This window comes from Rhinoraja longicauda, chromosome 22 (assembly GCF_053455715.1).
Source record: "Rhinoraja longicauda isolate Sanriku21f chromosome 22, sRhiLon1.1, whole genome shotgun sequence".
Taxonomy (NCBI): Eukaryota; Metazoa; Chordata; class Chondrichthyes; order Rajiformes; family Arhynchobatidae; genus Rhinoraja; species Rhinoraja longicauda.
Genome location: NC_135974.1, coordinates 20,251,008 through 20,271,678, shown reverse-complemented (window position 1 = coordinate 20,271,678; position 20,671 = coordinate 20,251,008). Strand labels below are relative to the sequence as shown.

General features: G+C 39.6%; 1 protein-coding gene across 2 annotated transcripts in view; it reads left to right on the top strand.

The window, feature by feature from the left end:
* The window catches only part of LOC144604477 (solute carrier family 12 member 5-like), a 640,130-nt gene that overhangs the window by 581,757 nt on the left and 37,702 nt on the right, over nt 1–20,671 (top strand). For both annotated transcript variants that reach the window (XM_078418946.1, XM_078418947.1), the window contains exons 10-12: nt 6,462–6,560; nt 12,657–12,714; nt 17,998–18,172. In XM_078418946.1, coding sequence (XP_078275072.1) covers nt 6,462–6,560; nt 12,657–12,714; nt 17,998–18,172 — 332 coding nt within the window. The remainder of the gene's footprint in view (nt 1–6,461; nt 6,561–12,656; nt 12,715–17,997; nt 18,173–20,671) is intronic.

Here is a 20,671-nt window from a genome sequence, read left to right as displayed (position 1 = left end):
AGAAATAATTTCACATCTAACAGTGCCATTAATGTGTCACTGTCACTGGGAAAAGTCAACAAACTGAAAAAGGTGCAATAGGGCATGGATTCACTTTGGAAATTGCTCCATTTATATGGTGTTGTGATTTCAGTGGACAACATATTAAAACAACTCATGCCTGCAAATTTGTTTTACTGCAATACCTGTTCACACTTATTTTCTGCAACTCCGATCTATTGGAGAATCAACAAGTTCAACTGCCTTTTAACCTTCAAGTTTTTTTCATCAAAATATATTATTTCCAATGTATGTTATATCCTTATTAGATTTAGTGCAGTTGATAGAAGCATAAACTAAAATCTTATTTGAAGATACTACTTTTCACCACATAAAATCTATTTTACCAACTTTGCAAACAATAATTGTTCACAATCGTGTTGCTGCCAAAGTAAACGCATCTTTAAACCATTTTATCAGTTCCAACTAAATCAGAGATTTGAAGTGATCTTTCCCAATAACATTGGCTGTCTATCACCTATCAATAACTAAAGGCAATTTAACTAATGCTACAATAAGTTAATAGCCTATCAATAGAAGCTATTATTTTATCTCAATGTCACAAGCATTATTCTGATAATGAGCTGTCAAATGTGTTAGTTTAGTTTAGTTTGGATTAGAGATACAGCGCGGAAACAGGCTCTTTGGCCCACTGAGTCTGCGCCAACCAGGGATCCCCGCACATGAACACTATCCTACACACACTAGGGACAATTTACAATTTTACCAAGCCAATTAACCTACAAGCCAGTATGTCTTTGGAGTGTGGGAGGAAACCAGAGATCCCAGAGAAAACGCACGCAGGTCACGGCGAGAATGTATCAACTCCTTACAAATATCACCTGCAGTCAGGATCAAACCTGTGTCTTTGGCGCTGTAAGGCAGCAACCTACCACTGCGCCACCGTGCTGCCCTTATATTTTGCCCTTAGATTGTGTTTATAAAGTATTCTCTGCTGTGTTTTACGAGTTAGTGCAATTAATATCACTATTCAACATATCAATTTTCGAATCAGTTTTCTACTTGCAGGAAATTAACTACTTAAACTGCAATTTATTTTCAACAGACAATTTCAATTCCATTAAGTTGCCATCAAGCCTGGGAACAGCTGTAGTAACTATATTATGTTCAGACAACTTCTGACCCATGAAATTGCATATTGGATCCACAATGATGCTTGAAATCATTCATCCTAACTCATCTCCAAAAAAATCTGAGGTTCAGTTTTACAGGTTATTGCTCCAATCTCAAATATTATTGGCCAACCTTTCAGTCCTGCATGCCTGTGCTGGCATTTTAGCAAATTTCTCCAGTGAACCAGATACCCCATTTCTACCTGCAATTCAAGAAATATTATCTCTTCTTGTATTCATCCAAGTCACATTTGAATATTGTTATGAATTCTACTTCACCCTTGCTTAGAATATATTTCAGATCACAACATGTGCTACATAAAGCAAAGTGACCTATGCTGCCTCAGGTATTTTTGCCAATTACTTTAAACCATGGCTGCTGGTTATGGACCGTTCTGCTAGTAGAATATTTCTATTTACTCCTGATAACTTTTATCGGATTTTGTTTCAGTCTCTCTGAGAAGTTTGCCACTTTTTAATCAATATTTCTCCATTATGGCCACTGATCCATAACAGTTACATTTTATTTGGTGTAAACACCTCATCCAGACAATTCTTTGGATATGAATGGTCAACATAGTATCTGATTAATTAGGACTTGTGATTGACACTGATTCTGCATCCCACAATATGTCTACACACCAATCAGCTTTCACATAGGAATTTTTGAATAACATTAAAAAAAAGGAACGCTGACAAATTTTGCCGGTCTTGGTCCTGTAATGTCCTTAATGTCATAGAGCTAGTTCATAATTTCATAAGTTCTAGGAGCAGAATAAGGCCATTCATCACATCGTCTACTCCACCATTCAATCATGGCTGATCTATCTTTCCCTCTCAACCCCATTTTCCTGCCTTCACCCCATGACACCGTTACTAATCAAGAATCTGTCCATCTCCACCTTTAAAATATGACTTGGCCTCCACAACGGTCTGTGGCAATGAATTGCACAGATTCACCACACTCTGACCAAAGAAATTCCTTCTTATCTCCTTTCTAAAGGTACTTCATTTTATTCTGAGGCTATTGCCTCTGGTCATAAACACTCCCACTAGTGGAAACATCCTCTCCACATTCACTCAATCCAGGCCTTTCAGGTCAGGTCATGTCATAATAATATATTCCTTCATTCGTCCCACACTGGGGAAATTTATAAGGGGTCATATTTTCATACTAATTGCATCCGCTGCAAATAACACAAATACTTAATTGACACTCAAATATAAATCCAAGGAAATTCTCTGCTGTTGGGGGAACATTTGTTAAGATTACAGTTTAATCTGAGCCCACCTGGTTGGTTAAAAGATTGGAAGAACAGAGTCCAGGCCTATGTTAAATCTTCAAGCAATCTCTATGAAGGAAATCAGCTGAACATTCAACACATTGTATCAGTTGAGGCTCACCATATGATGTATAACATTTAGACCAAATATCCTTAATTGATTGAAAAAGCAAAGACCAAGTGTTATAAAAGACACTATGTAGATGCAGCCTTTGTTTCTTTCCTCATGAGGAGAGAAAGGAAGTTAGGTTTTTTTCACATATTATTACTATTTTAGATGCGGTCCAGGCCAAGCGAATGTTGGATGAGAACAATGGGAGGATAGCCAACATATTAATTTTATGGCAATATTTTTGTATTCATCTGAAATTGGTATTTTTGAATTTGGGTAGAATGTATCCCCTTTCATATGAAGAATGCCAGTCCTGTTGACTAAAATGCAATCCGACATAGTTACTGCTACAGTTTAATTCTTAGCCATGAACAGCAAAGGTGAATTTCTTCCACTTCCATTCAACACTGACAAAAAAGGACACTCTCCACAACTCAATGAAAGCCTGAAAACATCATAATAGAGATTTTGTCAACCTTGGTTAATTTTAGTCAAAATTGAAGGATTTTACTGATCATTTTCCATAATTTGTAACTATATATGGCCTTCAAAATAGTAAGATGTAACAAGGCCATCACATGAGTAATATCAAACAAAATTTGACATAAGCGGCGTAAAATATTAAGATGGGTGACTAAAAGCTGAGTCAAAGAGGTTTCAATGGGTTCTAAAGGAAGGGAGAAAGGATTCAGAAAGAACAAGAGGTTTGGACTCAAACAATGAATTCACAGTCGCCAACAGTGGAGTTTGAATGTCAAGCATGTGTCAGGTGCCAGATTTGGAAATGTACAGAGATTTTATAGGAATATACAGCATGGAGAAAGTTATAAAGACAGCTTGGTCTCTTGTTAACCCTGCATTACTATAGCTTATACATTGAGTAAAATAGCTGATGAACCTTGCATGCCTGACAAGCCAGTCAAAATGAAGGATTTACTACGATGGTTGGTATAATGGCACCACCTACTGAAGCACCAGAGACTTGCTGCACAGAGAAGCAGACCACACTCACAACCACGACCTTTGAGAGCTTTGATTAGAGATCATTATCTGTGTAAAAGCAGAAGGCAGAGAGTATATTTAGCTAACATAGAGAGAGGGATGTTGAAGAGGAACAAGTCACAGTTGGGAAAAAGGGAAAATAACCTGGAAAATGACTGTATTACACAAGTAAATGGAATTTATGGTATGGTAAATCGTATCCACTATCCTGGGATAGTGGAGAATCAATGTTCATCTAAATTCACAAGTAATTGAGTAAATAGTACTAAAGACATTGGTTTCATAGGAAAGAGTTGTGCAGTGCAAATATTATTACCAATTTCACATCGACCTTGATAAAGAACATTATTAATAACATATTAATATTGCACAGGATGAATTAATGAACTCACAAATAAGAATTTGAATGATTTAAAGCTTAGCAGAGATTATTCAGTCGAGGATCGCATCTTCAGAGAAAATGCTGTGATGGAACTAAAGTTTCTTTCAGCACACAAATTGTGACGTTTCCTGAAACAATGAACAACTTATTAAAATAAAAGACAACCAATCACTTATCCATGATGTTAGTGCCCCATAATTTTCGCAATTGAAATGTTTACATTTCAAAAGGTAAATTTTACTTTCACCAGCTAAGCAGTCACTGCACATGCAACAAAACCTAAAATTTACCTCAATCTCCTACAACCCCAATAAAATCAGTGGCCGTGTACAAAACCAAAAACAATAAATATGCTCAAAAAACATAAAAGTAAAAGCCTCGTTCACCAAAATGATTTGTAATTATTTTTGAAGGAGTTGGCACATTGCATGAAAAACAAATAATTATTCTAAGAATGGTATCATATTGCCTCGAGGTCCCTTCAAACGTGAAGCCTGCTGAAATCACAGTATTGCGCAAATCTTGGTACTGGAATGGGGATGGTTTTAAATCTCAGAGTATCTACGATCGCAGTTAATTTCCAATACAACATTTTCTGGCGTGGAACTGAAGGCATTCTGATTGCGCTGTGTTCATTTAGCTGCAGGCTTCCATCAATTAGAAAACCAGCAGGCTAATGCACATTCATTAATCATTTGGATAAGCAACCCAAGGTCACAGCATTCAATAATTCACATTTATAACCATGTAAACCTACATGTTTGTTCTCTCTACACTTTAAGCGAGAATAAAACAATATGCAAAGTGATTTACAATGTAAAAGTTGGGAGTCCATTCACCTCCAATTTGTGAATATTTCTGCAGTTTAGCACAAAACTCCTTCATGCCTACCTCCATAAATGAGTCAAGAGGTAATGGCGAGTGAGAGTGAAAGTGATGTTGAAGCCAAGTTTGGGTCTTCCATGACCACGTTGAATGGTGCATGGAACAAAGAACATAGAAAATAGAACATAGAACAGTACAACACGATATCTGTGCAGAGGTCAACTCTTATCTGCCTGCACATAATCCACATCTCTCCCTTCCCTGCATATCCATATGCATATCCAAAAGTCTCTTAAATGCCAATTTGGTATCTGCCTCAATCCCCACCCCCAGCAGTGTGTTCCAGGCACTCACCACAGCCTGTGTAAAAATCTCGCCCTACACATCTCCTTTAAACTTTGGGCCTACAAGATATTTTTCTTAGAAATGTCCAATATTTAAACACAGACTCGGGCCCTGATTCCACGTTCCTGGAACTGATGCCCCAACTTGGGATGATTTGGATGTAGTTCTGTCACAGAATTTTGCTGGTAAGAACTGAAATTATCAGGCCTATTGTGCTCACTTTTAAGTCAGTGGAAGTGGAAAAAGGTGATATTTTTAAATGTTAGGTTTTAATGCAAAGCACCCTCACATTTTCTTTAATAAAATAACATTGAAGTAACAAGCAATTAAATTGTTAATGAAGTGAGTGTGAAATTATTGCTCTGTAAATTGTTTATGACAAGTAATTTACTAGGTGTTTTCACAGTCATTAGGCACATCACTCCATCATGGAGGGAAATGCCTTTAACCTTCAATATTGCCCTCAGAAAGATTTCTCAAAAAAGCGTTAGTCAGAATTTCCAAAGTTTTCAATTGGAAGGTTGTATCCACAATTCACAAAAGTTGTGGATACGAGGAACTGCAGGTGATGGTTTGCAAATAAAAGACACAAAATGTTAGAGTAACTCAATTGGGTCAGGCAGCATCTCTGCCAAACACGGATAGGTGACATTTCAAGTTGGGACCATTCTTCAGCACTTTCCACCTTTTTTCACAAAATTTGTGATGAGTTATCAGGAGCTTACCTCATTTTTTTGTAATTAGAAAGACCTATTGTCATTTGCTATTGTTTTGTACTATGCAATAAATATGTTTACTGAGTGAAACATGCTGTTTAGTGAGATCACTGACTGTGAAACAAAGCAGGTTCGAGATTATATCTAGCCTCATGTTTTTCAGAGATTTCTTTCTAAAAGATGCAAATATATCCTGTTTAGATCTCGACAGAATGCTGTATTTACACCAGTGTCCATCTGCCTTGAGGTTATTTATTGGACTGAATGAGCATTCTTAAAACATAATTTAACCAATTCATCTCAGAAGTAGTTAGAACCACTTTATTCTTAATTTTAACCAAAAAAGTTTGCATTATAGTAACCGTTTTTAGTCATCTCTGTTTATACAACAAGGATCCTCCTTAACTGTGCTTATAAATTTGTAATCAGTCAATTTATAAAAAGATTTGTGAAAATAGAGTTTTATTTTGCTCAATTTTTCTTCCTTGAGTAATATTCTTCTGACTGGAGAGTTTGTTAATACAGCTTCCAAGCTAATTAGAACTTGCAGAATTTTGGTTTGAGACACAAGGCTCATGTCACTGCCACTGTGTAATCCCTGTAATCTATTCTTATTTTTTTTAGGAATCATGGCTGGTTCAAATCGTTCTGGAGATCTTAGGGATGCCCAGAGGTCTATTCCAATTGGTACCATCATGGCGATTGCAACAACTTCTGCAGTCTGTATCCTTTTCGCACTTACATTTTAACTTAGCCAACCTTCTCTCAATAATTTGATAATCTTTGATGCTGCAAAGTGGAAAGCATTAAATTTATCCCATGTGGTTATTAATCATGATTGCTGACAAGTAAAAAAAATGATAAATGTGCCTGGAGGCTGCTTAATGCTGGTAACATTAAATTAATTAGTGGGATATATGAGAAAAGACATCAGAAACACTTTATTTCACTCGCTCGATATAAAACCTAAACTTTCTTCTGCTGCTCTCTTATAAGTAGAATATAAGTATTTAAAATATCTGTGAATGCTAATGATCTTTCATTAAAATGAATAGGTCTCCAAAATGGAAATACAAAGGACTTCAGATGCTAGAATCTTGAGCAAGAAACAAAGTACTGAAGTGGGTCAGGCAGCATCTGTGGAGACAAGATTTCCAGTCAGGACCTTTCTGCAGATTGATGGCTTTTTTTCACCAAAATGGTTTTGGACCACCAATACACCTCTCCACAACCTGCTGTTCTCCTGTAGAAATGCTGCAAATTGCTGGCCATAGTGGTGCAAATATTACTGTTAATGGTGTGCGAAAGCGAAAGATCACATTAATGGATATGTTGGAAGTTCATATAATTGCACAAGAAATTGGAAGAAATAGTATTTGGTTCACCATCTGACTCTCATATAGTTCTTATTGTTATCCATAATGAAAAAATCAAGCAGGTGTGTTCATTTAAATACTTGGGTGTGATGATAGGCCATCTGCTATCCTGAAAAGACCACATTGAATCTGTCTGCAAAAGGACAAAACAAAGAATTTGTTTTCTCCACCGCCTTAGGTCATTTGGGGCAAGTAGACAAATTCTTCTTTTGTTCCTTACTTCTGTGATTATGAGTGTTCTTCAGTATTGTAATACTACATGGTACAAGTGTTTGTCCACCACTTTAAAGTCAAAACTGCTCCACCTAATGAAAATCTGCTCAAAGATCGTCACCATTGTTACCATCAAATCGGAGGTACAGGGTACCAAGATCTAATAAGGTTAGATTGAAGCACTCTTTTGTGCACCAGTCAATCCTGAAACTAAACATAGAACTTAATCCCAGATCAAATGTACGTTGAAGGGTCTTGAATGTGTCGCCATTGGTGATTGTAATGTTATGGTGAATATATGTATCCTCGTTTCTTGTCTTACATTCTTTGTCTTTGTTGATGTTGCAAGTGGAGCTGCTGAGATGCAAGAAAAAAATTAGACTTGATTTGACAATAAAGTATTATCGTATCATATCGTATATAAGCTTACAGTTAAGCAAAATTAACAAAAAACAAAGGCAGAAAATAATGTCTTTCCAATGATCAGTTTACAGGTAGATTTTCAGGGGAGAATGCTGTTGAATCCTACAAGATCTCTTGTGTAAACAAAGTGACTGACTAGATTCATTAGTTCAGCTGAAACCAGGAAGCCCTGAAGTGTGAAATTCTATTATCCATATTTTGCAACAGATGGAGAGCTTTGCAGTCGGCAGTGAAGCCAGATCTGCATAGAATCTGCATTGATCTGCGTCAGTCTGAAGAAGGGTCTCGACCCGAATCGTCACCCATTCCTTCTCTCCAGAGTTGCTGCCTGTCCCGCTGAGTTACTCCAGCATTTTGTGTCTATCTGCATAGATCTCTTCAGCTCTGCTCTAGGGAAAAAGGATCTGCTCTAGGGAATCCATGAGTGCTTTGCGTTTTATGACTTAGGCAGAGTGGACAATGGTTACAGCAGTGGTATAGCAGTTGCTGATATCAATCCTACTATCCAACCAAAAGGCCAAATGGAATCAGCACACTTTCCACAGCAATGTGACCTCAGCTTCACAGGTTACCAACAGCAGGCGCCTTTCCTAAATTCACAAATTAGATGTAAAATATATTTCAAAACTTTGCAAAAGCTAGTAAAATAATGGGAAAGCCTTGTATTACCTAATAGATGGCACAATATGTGTGGACGCAGGTTGATTCGTGGTCACCGTATTTTCAACTGGCAAAATGAAGATGATAAAGTAAAATGGATGATCCTGATTGTCACTCTGTAGTAGAAATGCCATTCATACTGTAAGCTGCATTTGAATGGGAAAGTTAAGGGACCCTTTTGGAGGGAGAAAGAGACACATCATTATCGTTATCAGTAGTTCTAGCACCAAAGTGCATCATTATCATTAAAACAACACGTCTTAACATTTCCACTGCCTCATCTTTGGCTGTGAAACAGTTTCTGCATTGATCACTGGATATCATTTGATATAACACCGCCATTAAATATAATTGACATCTGTCCGTCCTCCAGCCAGGTTGTAAATTTGGTCAAAAAGAAAAACGAACTGTATGCAAGGTTAAGAAAGATGAAATCACACAGGGCCTTTGAGGAATGCAAACTAACAGGAAAGATCTCAAGTGAGCAAAGAGAAGGGCCAAAAGAAGCCACAAAATGTCATTGGTAGGTCAGATTCGCGAAACTCAAGTCTTTTCACATACATTAAAAATGAGAGGGGACCTGGTTGAAAGTAGAATAAAGGATAAACAATAAAGGTAGAATAAAAGTAGAATCAAGAAAGAAGGAGGGAATGTCAGGGAATGTAGGTGAAGTACAAAACAAGTATTTATTTTCTCTATTCGCCAAGCAGAAGGACATGAAGGATAGTGACATTAGTGTGGAGTGTTCTAATATAGTTTTGGCAGTTTGAGATCAAGAAGGAGGTTGTCTTGGGTCTCTTTAAGAGCATTAAGGTGCTTAAATCCCAAGGGCCTGATAGGGTCTAACGATAGTTATGAATAGGGACTTTGGGTAAGGATGAGGTAAGAAAGATTACAGTATTATTTGGCAGAAGCTAGAGAGAGTAAATTGGGAGCAGTTGTTATAGTGTAAATCCACATTTGAAAATTTGGAGTCACTTGAAAGCCAACTGATCCGAGTACAGGACCGTCATGTTCCAATAAGGAGAAGGGAAATGGATGGCAAGGTAAGAAGAGAACCTTCGATGAAGAAAGAGGATGCAAATTTAGTCAAAAAGAAAAAGGAACCATATGTAAGGTTAAGAAAGATGAAATCAGACATGGGTTTTAAGGATATAAAGCTAGCAGCAAAGAACTCATGCAGGCAATGACAAGGACTAAAAGGAGCAATGAAATGCCATTGGTAAGTCGGATTAAAGAAAATCCCATGGCTTTTTATACATACATTTAAAGCAGAAAGGTAACCAGCGAGGAGGGACGATCACTCAAAAGTAAAGGAGGGGTATTATACTTGAGTTCGAGGATGCAGGTGAGGTAATAAATGAGTACTTTGCACCTGTATTTACTGAGAGGAAGGACATGGAGCTGTGTGGGGAATGCTAATATGCTAGGGCAGATTGAGATCATGAAGGAGGTGGTTTTTGGACTCTTGAAGAGCATTAAGGTGGATAAATCCTCAGGGCCTGACGAGATCTATCCCAAGTAATTGAGAGAGGCAAAGGAGGAGATTTTAGGGGCCATGAGAAAGATCTTTGTATTATCTCTAGCCACAGGCAAAGTCCCAGAGGTCAGACAGTAGCCATAGTTGTCCATTTAATTAAGAAAGGAAGTAGATATAATCCATAGAACATAGAACAGTACAGTACAGGACCAGGCCCTTCGGCCCACAATGTTTGGGCTGAATATGATGTCTAGCTGAAATCATCTCATCAGCCTGCACAGATGAATATCCAGGGGCTAATCTGATATATCCGAGGACACCGTGGGAAACTAGCGAGGAAATTGCAGGTGCCCTGGCTAAGATTTATGAGTCATCATTAAATACAGTGAGGTGCGGAATACTGGAGGGTGCTTCTATTCTATTTAAGAAGGGCTGCAAGGAAAAGCCTGGGAACCAGATGCCTGTGAGTCTCACATCTGTGGACGAAAAGTAACTAGAGAGTATTCTGAGGGCTACGGTATGTACACATGGAGTGCAGGGACCCTCTACAACACGGTGGTTGCATCAGCTATTTTCTATGTGGTCTGCTGGAGCAGCAGCATCTCAACGGCGGAGGGGAAGAGACTTGACAAGCTGGTCAGGAAGGCCAGCTCTGTCCTGGGTTGACCCCTCCACTCAGTGCATGCGGTGGGAGAGAGGAGGATGATGGCAAAGTTAACATCGCTGCTGGACAATGACTCCCACCCCCTGCAGGACACTGTCAGTGCACTGAGTAGCTTCTTCAGTGACAGACTCCTGTCACCCCAAGTGCGTGAAGGAGAGATATAGGAGGTCCTTCCTTCCTGCTGCAGTGAAACTGCACAACCAGCACTGCTCCCAGCAGACGAGTCAACAGTAACAGTTAAGGAATACACAGTAAACTGATGACAATTTATCCTTGTCTTTACTTTTATTTATAATGAATGATCTCTTACTATCCACTTTGCTGCTGTAATACTGTAAATTTTCCTGGTGTGGGACGAACAAAGGAATATATTATTATTATTATTTACATTTAGATGGGCAAGGGCTGATTAGGGATAGTCAGCACAGGTTTGAATGTGGGAGATTGTGTCTCATGAATCTGATTTTTTTTTTGAAGATGTAATCAAGAAAGGTTGATAAGGGCAGCACTGTAAATTTTTTCAGCAAGGCGTTTGACAAGGTTCCGCACAGTAGGCAGCTCTGGAAGGTGAGATCACATGGGATCCAAGGAGAGCCAGGTGACTGGATAGAAAATTGACTTCATGAAAGGAAGCAGAGGGTGGTAGTGGAAGGTTGTTTTTCAGACTAGAGGCCTGTGACTAGTGGTGTGCCTCAGGGTTAGGTGCTGGGACCATTGCTGTTTGTCATCTATATCAATGATTTGGATGTGAACGTACAAGACCAGATTAGTAAGTTTGCAGATGACACTAAAGAGGGTGGCATTATAAATAGTGAAGATGGTTGTCCAAAATTGAAGCAGGATCTTCATTGGTTGGGCAGGTGGTCTGAGGAATAGTTGATTGAGTTTAATACAGTGAAGTTGTTGCACTTTGGGAAGTCTAACCAGGGCAGAATCTAAACAGTGCATGGCAGGGCTCTGGGGAGTGTTGTAAAAACAGAGTGCAGGAACAATGTTCCTTAAAAGTGGCACATTGGCTTTCGTCAGTCAGAAAATAGAATTTGGAAGGTCAGGTTACAGTCGTACAGGACATTGGTGAGACCAAATTTAGAGTGTTGTTTTCAGTTTTGGTCAGCCTGTTATAGGAAAGATGTTTTTAAGTTGGAAATTAGTTGAATTAGGGGAAATTAGTTGAACTAGGACATTGTGGGCTGAAGGGCCTCTTTCAGTGTTGTACTGTTCTGTGTTCTATGTTCCAACTGACCAGGTTGGCATTTGTCTGTTTTTTTCACTTGCTATGTCCTTGATATGGGAAGCCCACAGAATCAATAAGAAAAAGTGACAAGTCGAGAGAAATAAACTAGAAAAAAGTAGATAAAAAGATCTGGAAATAGGCTTGTATTGACATGTATCTCACAGCAAATTCTTTCACATGAATTCCCATAGAAATTAAAATTCTCATAAATTTGATGTAAATCCTGTATTGTCCACCAGTACTTCCACTTTAGTCAGCTTTACAATTGCTTGAGTATTATTATTATGTTCACAGGGAATTATTCTGCCTAGTTCTGAGCAATGTTTACATGCTCATCTATTCTGGGCAAATGGATGGTAGAACATCTGTATAATGCAATCGCGTTAGAATTTAATTATTAATGTGGACCAGCTGAATGGTATCCCTGAGATCTAACCGTAGCATGAATGCAAATGATCAGGCACCTCAGGCACCAGACTTGTAAACTGGTGCTTTGGTGGAAGTAATTTTGTCACCAATAAGTTCCACCTCACTTATACCTATTTTACTGTTCAGAAAATGGAGCAAAACTATTTGGATTGCATTGGAATTATATTTATCATCACTGCTATAAGTAGAAGAATAAAATACACTTATAAAAACATTGCTTTTGATCCAATCAAGGGCCTAGGTGCTTCGCACTTTGATTCCTGACTAAGGAATGTAGTTTTTGTTTTTGTGATAATTCTCTGGCATTCACACAGTTTCAATCCTTCATAATCCTTCACAGATGTATCCACTATTATTCTCTTTGGTGCATGTATTGAAGGTGTGGTGCTACGAGACAAGTAAGTGCATTTCGTTCACTGTTGGTAAAATATGTAATGAAGGAACAGTAACTCAATTCCAAGTATCTTCGGTATCTAAGGCTGAGCCAGTTCAAGAAGGTGACTTAGTACCACCTTCTCAAGCGAAGTTAGAGGCAAGCAAGAAATACCAACCTTGTCCACAATGTCACTTCCCTTTAATAAATTAAAAGGACCTTTCCTCTTCATATTCTCATTTCTGTGTCATTCCTTCTTACTCCCTTTGCACACATGGTTAAGGATCAAGGTGGAATCACGCTTTGCAGATGCACACACCTGTTGGGTGAATTAGATAAATCACAGGTTAGGTGGAGGTTACAACAGGCCTCAATATGCATGAGAAGGAGAGGCAAAAATAAGATGAGGTAATTGACTCCCAAGGCTTGTTTGAGATTTTTTCTGGAATCTATAGCCTTTTGCGAATATGAGAGAGCTTTTATAGAGAGCGACCAACTAATCCCATTCCCTTGGTCTTTCCCAATCTCTTACAAATAGTTTCTTTTCGCATATATATTCAATTCCCCTTTGAATCTGTTGATTTTTGTAATTAAATCTGTGCTCATACCAATTCAGACATTGCAGTTCAGAATGTACAGCTATCAATTAAGGACAAAATTAGGCTGAACTGTTGGCCATTTACAACCCCACAGAAATGTCGATCAACAATTACCTTATGAGCTTACACATCAGAGACGAGTCATAGAGTCATGCAGCACGGAAACCGTCCCTTCAGCCCAACTTGTTTATGTCAACCAAGATGCCCGATCTATGCGAGGCCCACATGGTGGCATTTGGCCCTCATCCCCCTGAAAGCTTCTTATCCATGTACCTGTCCAAAACTATTAAATCTCTCCCCCTCACTTTAAACCTACTGTAGGTCTTCAGGTTCTTGATTTCCCTACTCTGGGTAAAAGATACTGTGCATTCACCCTATCTATTTCCCTCATGATCGTATACACCTCTAGAAGATCACCCATCAGCCTCCTGCGGTCCAAGTAATAAAGATATAGTTTGCTCTTGCAAAATGTAACACCTTGCACTTATCTGCTTTAAAAACCATCAATTATTCCTCCGCCCACTTGCCCAATGATTGAGGTCCTGCTGTAATTTTTGACAACCACCTTCGCTATCAACAATACCACCCACTTTATTGTCATCTGCAATTTTACTAATCACACCTTGTACATTTTCATCCAAATCATTGATATAATCCAAAAACAGCAGAGCCCAGCACCGATCCCTGAGACACCACACTTGTCATAGGTGTTCAGCCTGAAAAATCACTCCTGCACGATCATCCTCTGCTTCCTTCCATAAAACCAATTATCTATCCAGACGGCTAACTCTCCCTGGATCCCATGGAATCTAAACTTCCGAAGCAGCCTCCCATGCGAAACTATATCAAATGCCTTGCTGAAGTCCACATCTAATAATGTCTACAGCTTTGCTCTTGTCAACCTTTTTGATTACTTCTTCAAAACACTCAGTTAGATTTGTAAGACATGATCTCCCACATATAAAACCATGCTGACTATCCATTAATCAGCCATGGCCTATCTAAATGCATATATCTCTTATTCTTCAGAATCCTCTCCAGTAACCTACCTACCTACCACAGATGTTATGCTCACTGGTCTATCATTCCCAGGATTTTCCATGCAGCCCTCCTTAAATATAGACAAAACATTAGCCACCCTCCATTCTTCCGACACCTCACCCCCGTCTAATTATGATTCATGCATCTCAGCCAGGCCCCTGCAAATTCTTCTCCAGCCTCCCTCAATGGCCCTGGATATATCTGATCAGGCCCACGAGATTTATCTACCTTGTTCCACAAAATAAGGAGAAAATTTGGAGTGGTTATGAGGTATGTTTAGAGAACCCAATAAAAGTCATTCTTGGCATCACAGAAACAACTTTGAGTTTTGTGCCCAAGTATAGTTTACCAGAGAAGCTAGTGATGGGGGACCTCTTTGAAGTGATGCATGTTACAGGTGTTCCCCAGGTTACAAACGCTTGACTTATAGACACTCCTACATATGACTCAGTTCCCATAATATTAAATTCAAAAGTCCAACATACGGACGGGGCGGCACAGTGATGCAGCAGTAGAGTTGCTGCCTCACAACACTAGAGAACCTGGTTTGATCCTCTGTACTGCAGCATCGGGGATGAAGCCGAGTTTGGCAGTGACCACAACATACTCGCAATACTGTGAACTCACTTGATTTTACAGTGGTAAGAAACCCAGGACCGCTCGGGAGCACTGTCCCTTACTGACAGAGCGCATATGCGTTGACACTGATGATCTTGGGCTTGTCGTGGCAGCTTAGAGGGAGAAGGCGTGGCGATCTCAGGCTTCTTCCTGCAGTTCACCCTTACCTTCAGAGGAGGTGCTGATGGTACAGGTTTCTTCCTGGCAACTCAGCTGGATAATTATTAGATGGTGTTGAAAGTGTTTCCTCTCTCTTCATACTGAAGTGTGCTACTGAAGCAGCTATCTTTTTTTGTGATGGCCCAATACATTTCATGGTGAATTTACTTGATTTGCTAATTCAATTTCACAATTCACCTTGACCAGAAATTCAAAGCAGATTATGAGTTACCTGATCCAATGAGCCAATGGACCTTTTTTTTAACAATCTTTTATTTTATTTTCTAATAAAGATCCAACAATTATTTAAGGTAGGAAAATAACTGCAGATGCTGGTACAAATCGAAGGTATCACAAAATGCTGGAGTAACTCAGCAGGTCAGACAGCATCTAGGAGAGAGGGAATGGGTGACGTTTTGGGTGGAGACCACTTCTTCAGAAGTCGGAAGAAGGGTCTCGACCCGAAACGTCACCCATTCCCTCTCTCCTAGATGCTGCCTGACCTGCTGAGTTACTCCAGTATTTTGTGATACCAACAACTATTTAATGTAATAGTACAAACATGAGTTAAAATCACTCAGACTTCTCAGGGACTAAAACAAGTGATCTTTTAAAAATCTCAGGGAAAATTTGGTGCACATTTAAGTAACATTTCCATATTAAAAACAGTTTGCGCTGTCTCCCTGTAGATTTTCTCTGAGAGCTCCAATTCAACTTCCCAAAAATGTGCAGGTTTTGTAAGTTGATTGTCCGTTGTAAGTTGCCCCTGGTGTGAAGGTGAGTGGTAAAATCTAAAGGAGAGTTAATGGGAATATGAAGAAAATAAAGTGGGTTGGGGTGGATTCTGTGTGTTTGAGGGTCAGAGTAGTCTCAATGTGCTGAGGGGGTTGTTTCCATGCCATATCTCTATGATTCTACTTCAATTCATCCCTGTTGCAGTCAATTACAGCATTTATGGAAACTGACCTATTTCATCTCCATTCTCTCTGTAGCTACCATAGAAACATAGAAACATAGAAAATAGGTGCAGGAGTAGGCCATTAGGCCCTTCGAGCCAGCACTGCCATTCAATCTGATCATGACTGATCATCCAAAACAGTACCCTGATCCGGCTTTTTCCCCATATCCCTTGAATCCCTTAGCCCTAAAAGCTAAATCTAACTCTAAGAATTGGGAGTTAAATCCTTGCTTAATTTATTATTGCTTGTGAATTGAAACTCACTAAATCTCCATCTCTGTGCCCTATTATTAATCATTTATGCATTACCATCACCATGCTTTACTACGCTTCAAAGGGACGTCTTAGGATGTTAAGCACTTTCTGACATTGTGAAAGGGATGTGAATGGCACCATATTGATGCAAATCATTTCCTTCTAATTCTATTCCCTGACTCATACATCAATGAAATTCCCTCTTGGTTACCAGATTTTACTGGTGCCGTGATCGATTTATTCACAAAATGCTGGAGTAACTCAGCAGGTCAGGCAGCATCTCGGGAGAGAAGGAATGGATAACGTCACCCATTCCTTCTCTCCCGAGATGCTGCCTGACCTGCTGAGTTACTCCAGCATTTTGTGAATAAATCGATTTGTACCTGCATCTGCAGTTATTTTCTTTTACTGGTGTCATGCTCAGGTTTACTTTTCTACCCAATTGTTTGGCGCTGGGGTTCATCTTCATAGCTCTCAAGAACTTGAATTTCACTTTGGTAAATTGGTGTCAGGAAGAGGCCAGAGTGTGTGCCCTATCCAATGAAATTCAACTTCCCCCTGCATATGCTTCATATTGATGTTAGAGCTGGCCACAGATTTAGAGCTCCATTTGTCCAATACAATGGCCAATTCAAATTTGGAAGGATTGGAGTGGTTTTTGGTGGATGATTGCCATTGACCGGAGAGAAGCTCAACATTCTTCTATGAATGCCTCTATTCTTGAATTCCCAAAGCATTTCCACCTTCTATAAGGCATCTCAGTGGTCTGATGGAATTCCCCATTTGACTGGAAGTGCAAAGCTTCAGCAACACTCAAGATAAATGCTTTTCAAGAACAAGGCAGGTTACTTGATTGATACACAGTCTTCCATCTTAATTCATACATCCGTTACAAGCACACTGAGGGTGATCTCTGCACTATAGACAAAGTGCATTGGAGAAAGTTGTCAACATCCTCTGTGCCCTCTCCAACAGAAGCCAAGTTGTGCTAAAATCACTCCTCCTGTCTTCTGCTGCTAACCATGAGAGATCAGGGTGGGGAGCAGGGCTTTGTGATGTGACTGGTCAAGCAATTACCTGCAAGTCCTAAATAATCGATTACACCAAACACACATTTCTGGATTTACGTGGAAAATATCAAGTAAAATAATGAATGAATGAATGAATGAATGAATGAATGAATGAATGAATGAATGAATGAATGAATGAATGAATGAATGAATGAATGAACGAATGTTTATTGGCCAAGTATGTGCATATGCAAGGAATGTGCCTTGGTGCTCTGCTCACAAATGACAACACAAACATACAGTTAACAATTAAGAATAAAGCATAACCACATCAAAACAATAAGGATACAACATTACGGTCTAAGCATGTGGGTGAAAATAAACCAGAGCAAAAAGAGACTACAGACTTTGGTTATTGAGTAGAACTACTACTTGTGGAAAAAAGCTGTATAAATAATATAAAGGGAAAATGGTAAAGTGACAATAATGAACAAAATGTCTGAAATAAAACTTAAACTGCACTTTGTATTCAATGTTAATGGACTGTTTTACTTAGATTTTTTTAACTAGTGTTGTACATTTCAAAGTAAAGTGTATTTACACTAAATGTCATGATCAAATGGAATTGTGTTCAATTGTTTTATAAAAATGAGTGATTGATTTTGTAGATTTGGAGAGGGGGTGAATGGGAATCTTGTCATTGGAACATTGTCATGGCCACATCCTTGGGTCATTGTGATCGGCTCATTCTTCTCGACATGTGGCGCTGGTCTTCAGAGCCTGACGGGTGCCCCTCGCCTCTTGCAGGCCATCTCTCGAGATGGGATTGTACCTTTCCTGAGGGTATGTTTTTACTGCTTTTAGTTGTTCTCATTAGGGATGGAGGACAACATTTGAGGTTGCAAAACAATGGCTGTGTCGCATTTGTGTAGAAATGTATTTTGCACGCTGATGATTCCAACCAAATTATCTCCCTATCATGAGAAATTTGAGGTGATGGGTAACAGGAGCTTATAAAAAATGAAGAAAAATCACATATATTCATTATGGGACACAAGCTATGGCGGCACAGTGGGCAAAGGTAGAGATACTGCCCTCCTGTGCCAGAGACCTGGGTTCGACCCTGGCTATGGGTGCTTGTCTGTATGGAGTTTGTACATTCTACTTGTGACCTGCGTGGGGTTTTTCCGAGAACTTTGGTTTCCTCCCACACTTTAAAGACATACAGGATTGTAGGTTCATTGGTTTGGTATAAATGGTTAAAAAATTGTCCCTAGTGTAGGATAGTTTTGATGTGCGGGGATCGCTGGTTGGTGCGGACTCAATGGAACGAAGGGCCTATTTCCGCGCAGTATCTCCAAACCAAACTAAACTAAACCATGCCAAACGTCATCACTTTTTCTGTGTGAGGGCATGTGATGATATCATCTGTCACACAACACTCATGTTGGAACATTGCAGGGGAACCTGGTCCACTCCTTTCAGGTATGAGTTGTGGGACATTTCCAGAGCAACCTGGCCTATCTCCTGCAATGCCAAATGGGAAGGGTTGCAAAGGAAGTAAAATGCTTAACCTCTACCTGCCCCACATTAAGGTTACTTCTCCATCACATTCCTAATGCCCAGTAGATTATCCAGCCACTGATGAAGGATCTGCTCACAATTCCACATGGATCCAGTGATTTCCTACCCCCCATCACTAGTGATCTTCTCGGCTCCAATTCCCCTTCCTCCTTCAACGCCTAGCTTCCAATTGCTCTCAGCAATCTACGATACAATACGATACGATAAACTTTATTCTTCCCCAGAGGGAAATTGATCTGCCAACAGTCACAACACACAACAAGGTACACAAAAACTTGAAATTAAAAGTTAAAAAAAGCAAAGGACAAGTGACTGTTGGCTGGCTGCCGTGGGAACAGCGCCTAAACCGGAACGAACCAGAACAAACAAACACAGACATCCCCTGGGCAGAAGATTCTAAAACTACAGTGCTCCACCACACTGGGTCTCCCTTTGTTCTCCCACTGTCCCTCACGGCAGTCCCCCCACGCTGGGTCCTCCATTGTTCTTCACAGCGTTCCCCCCCATGCCGGGTCCCCATTGTCTCCCACCCCACCCTCAATCCAAACACAGACACAAATATCAAGAGAACATTTGTCTCTGTCTTGGATAAACATTATCTATCATAGACACATGCATATATGAATACACACTTACACAAACACACGCGCATGCACATGTACAAACATACACAATGCTTGCATGTCTACGTATACTCATAGACATACACACACACATGGGTGCACATACATGTGCATGCATACATGCACACAGTGCACACCCAGCCATCTTTCATGCTCACATTCAACAATCAGAGACCCAATGCTCCTCCGGCTCTCAAAAATGACCAATCCCGCTAAGCTGCTGATCACAATGCCCACCTCTGCATCAATCACTGGGCTCCGAGACATCTTTCCCTCCCCTCTCCCACCCTTCCCCAACTAACACCCTTGGTCATTGGTGAAATTGGAACAACCACCACCTCATTAGACAAGGGAGAGAGGGATCAGACTGTACGTTTTCAAGTTGACTTCAACTCCAACTGAAGTTTGATGCAGTGGTTAAATGTCATACATAGGCATTGAAGCATCTCATGGGCCTTATTCAAGCCTACCCTTTAGGGAGCCCGAATATTCAAACATATGCTTTCTATTGTAATAGAAGGTATAACTAAGGAAAATGTAGAGTTCCCTAATCTGGCCTATTTTAAACCATTACTGGGCAAAGAACCTGCGTATAACTGCCCTTGGAGAATCCCAAATGCAACAAATAATAAAAAAGCAAACTATGCCGATTGTGGCAATCTGAAATAAAAACAGACCATACTGGACATACATAGCAAGTCAGGCAGCATCTGAGATTAGAGAAACCGTTAATGTTTCAGGTTGATAGCCTTCATCAAAAACTCCAATGAAAGATGATAAACCTGAACCATTATTTCTGTTTTCTCTCTCCACAAATGCTGCCTGACCAACTGAGTGTTTTCAGCAGTTTTTATTTTTTATTGGTATATAAAGGGCTCATTGTGGGAACAATAATTGAATGTGACAATGTTATCAACAGCAACCATTACACATCCTTTCTTACCCTGGGAGGTTTTTAATCTCGCACTCTTTTTGTGACTCCACTTCATCAAAATTTTACATTTCTGAATTGCGGAGACAGTTTCCCTTAAACTGTTGCTAATGTGCTGCTCTTTAAGCCTTCAGCATGGGGTTCTTGGAGATATGCATTACGGTGATACCTTGTGACACATGCCTCTGGAGAGAGATCCATTTG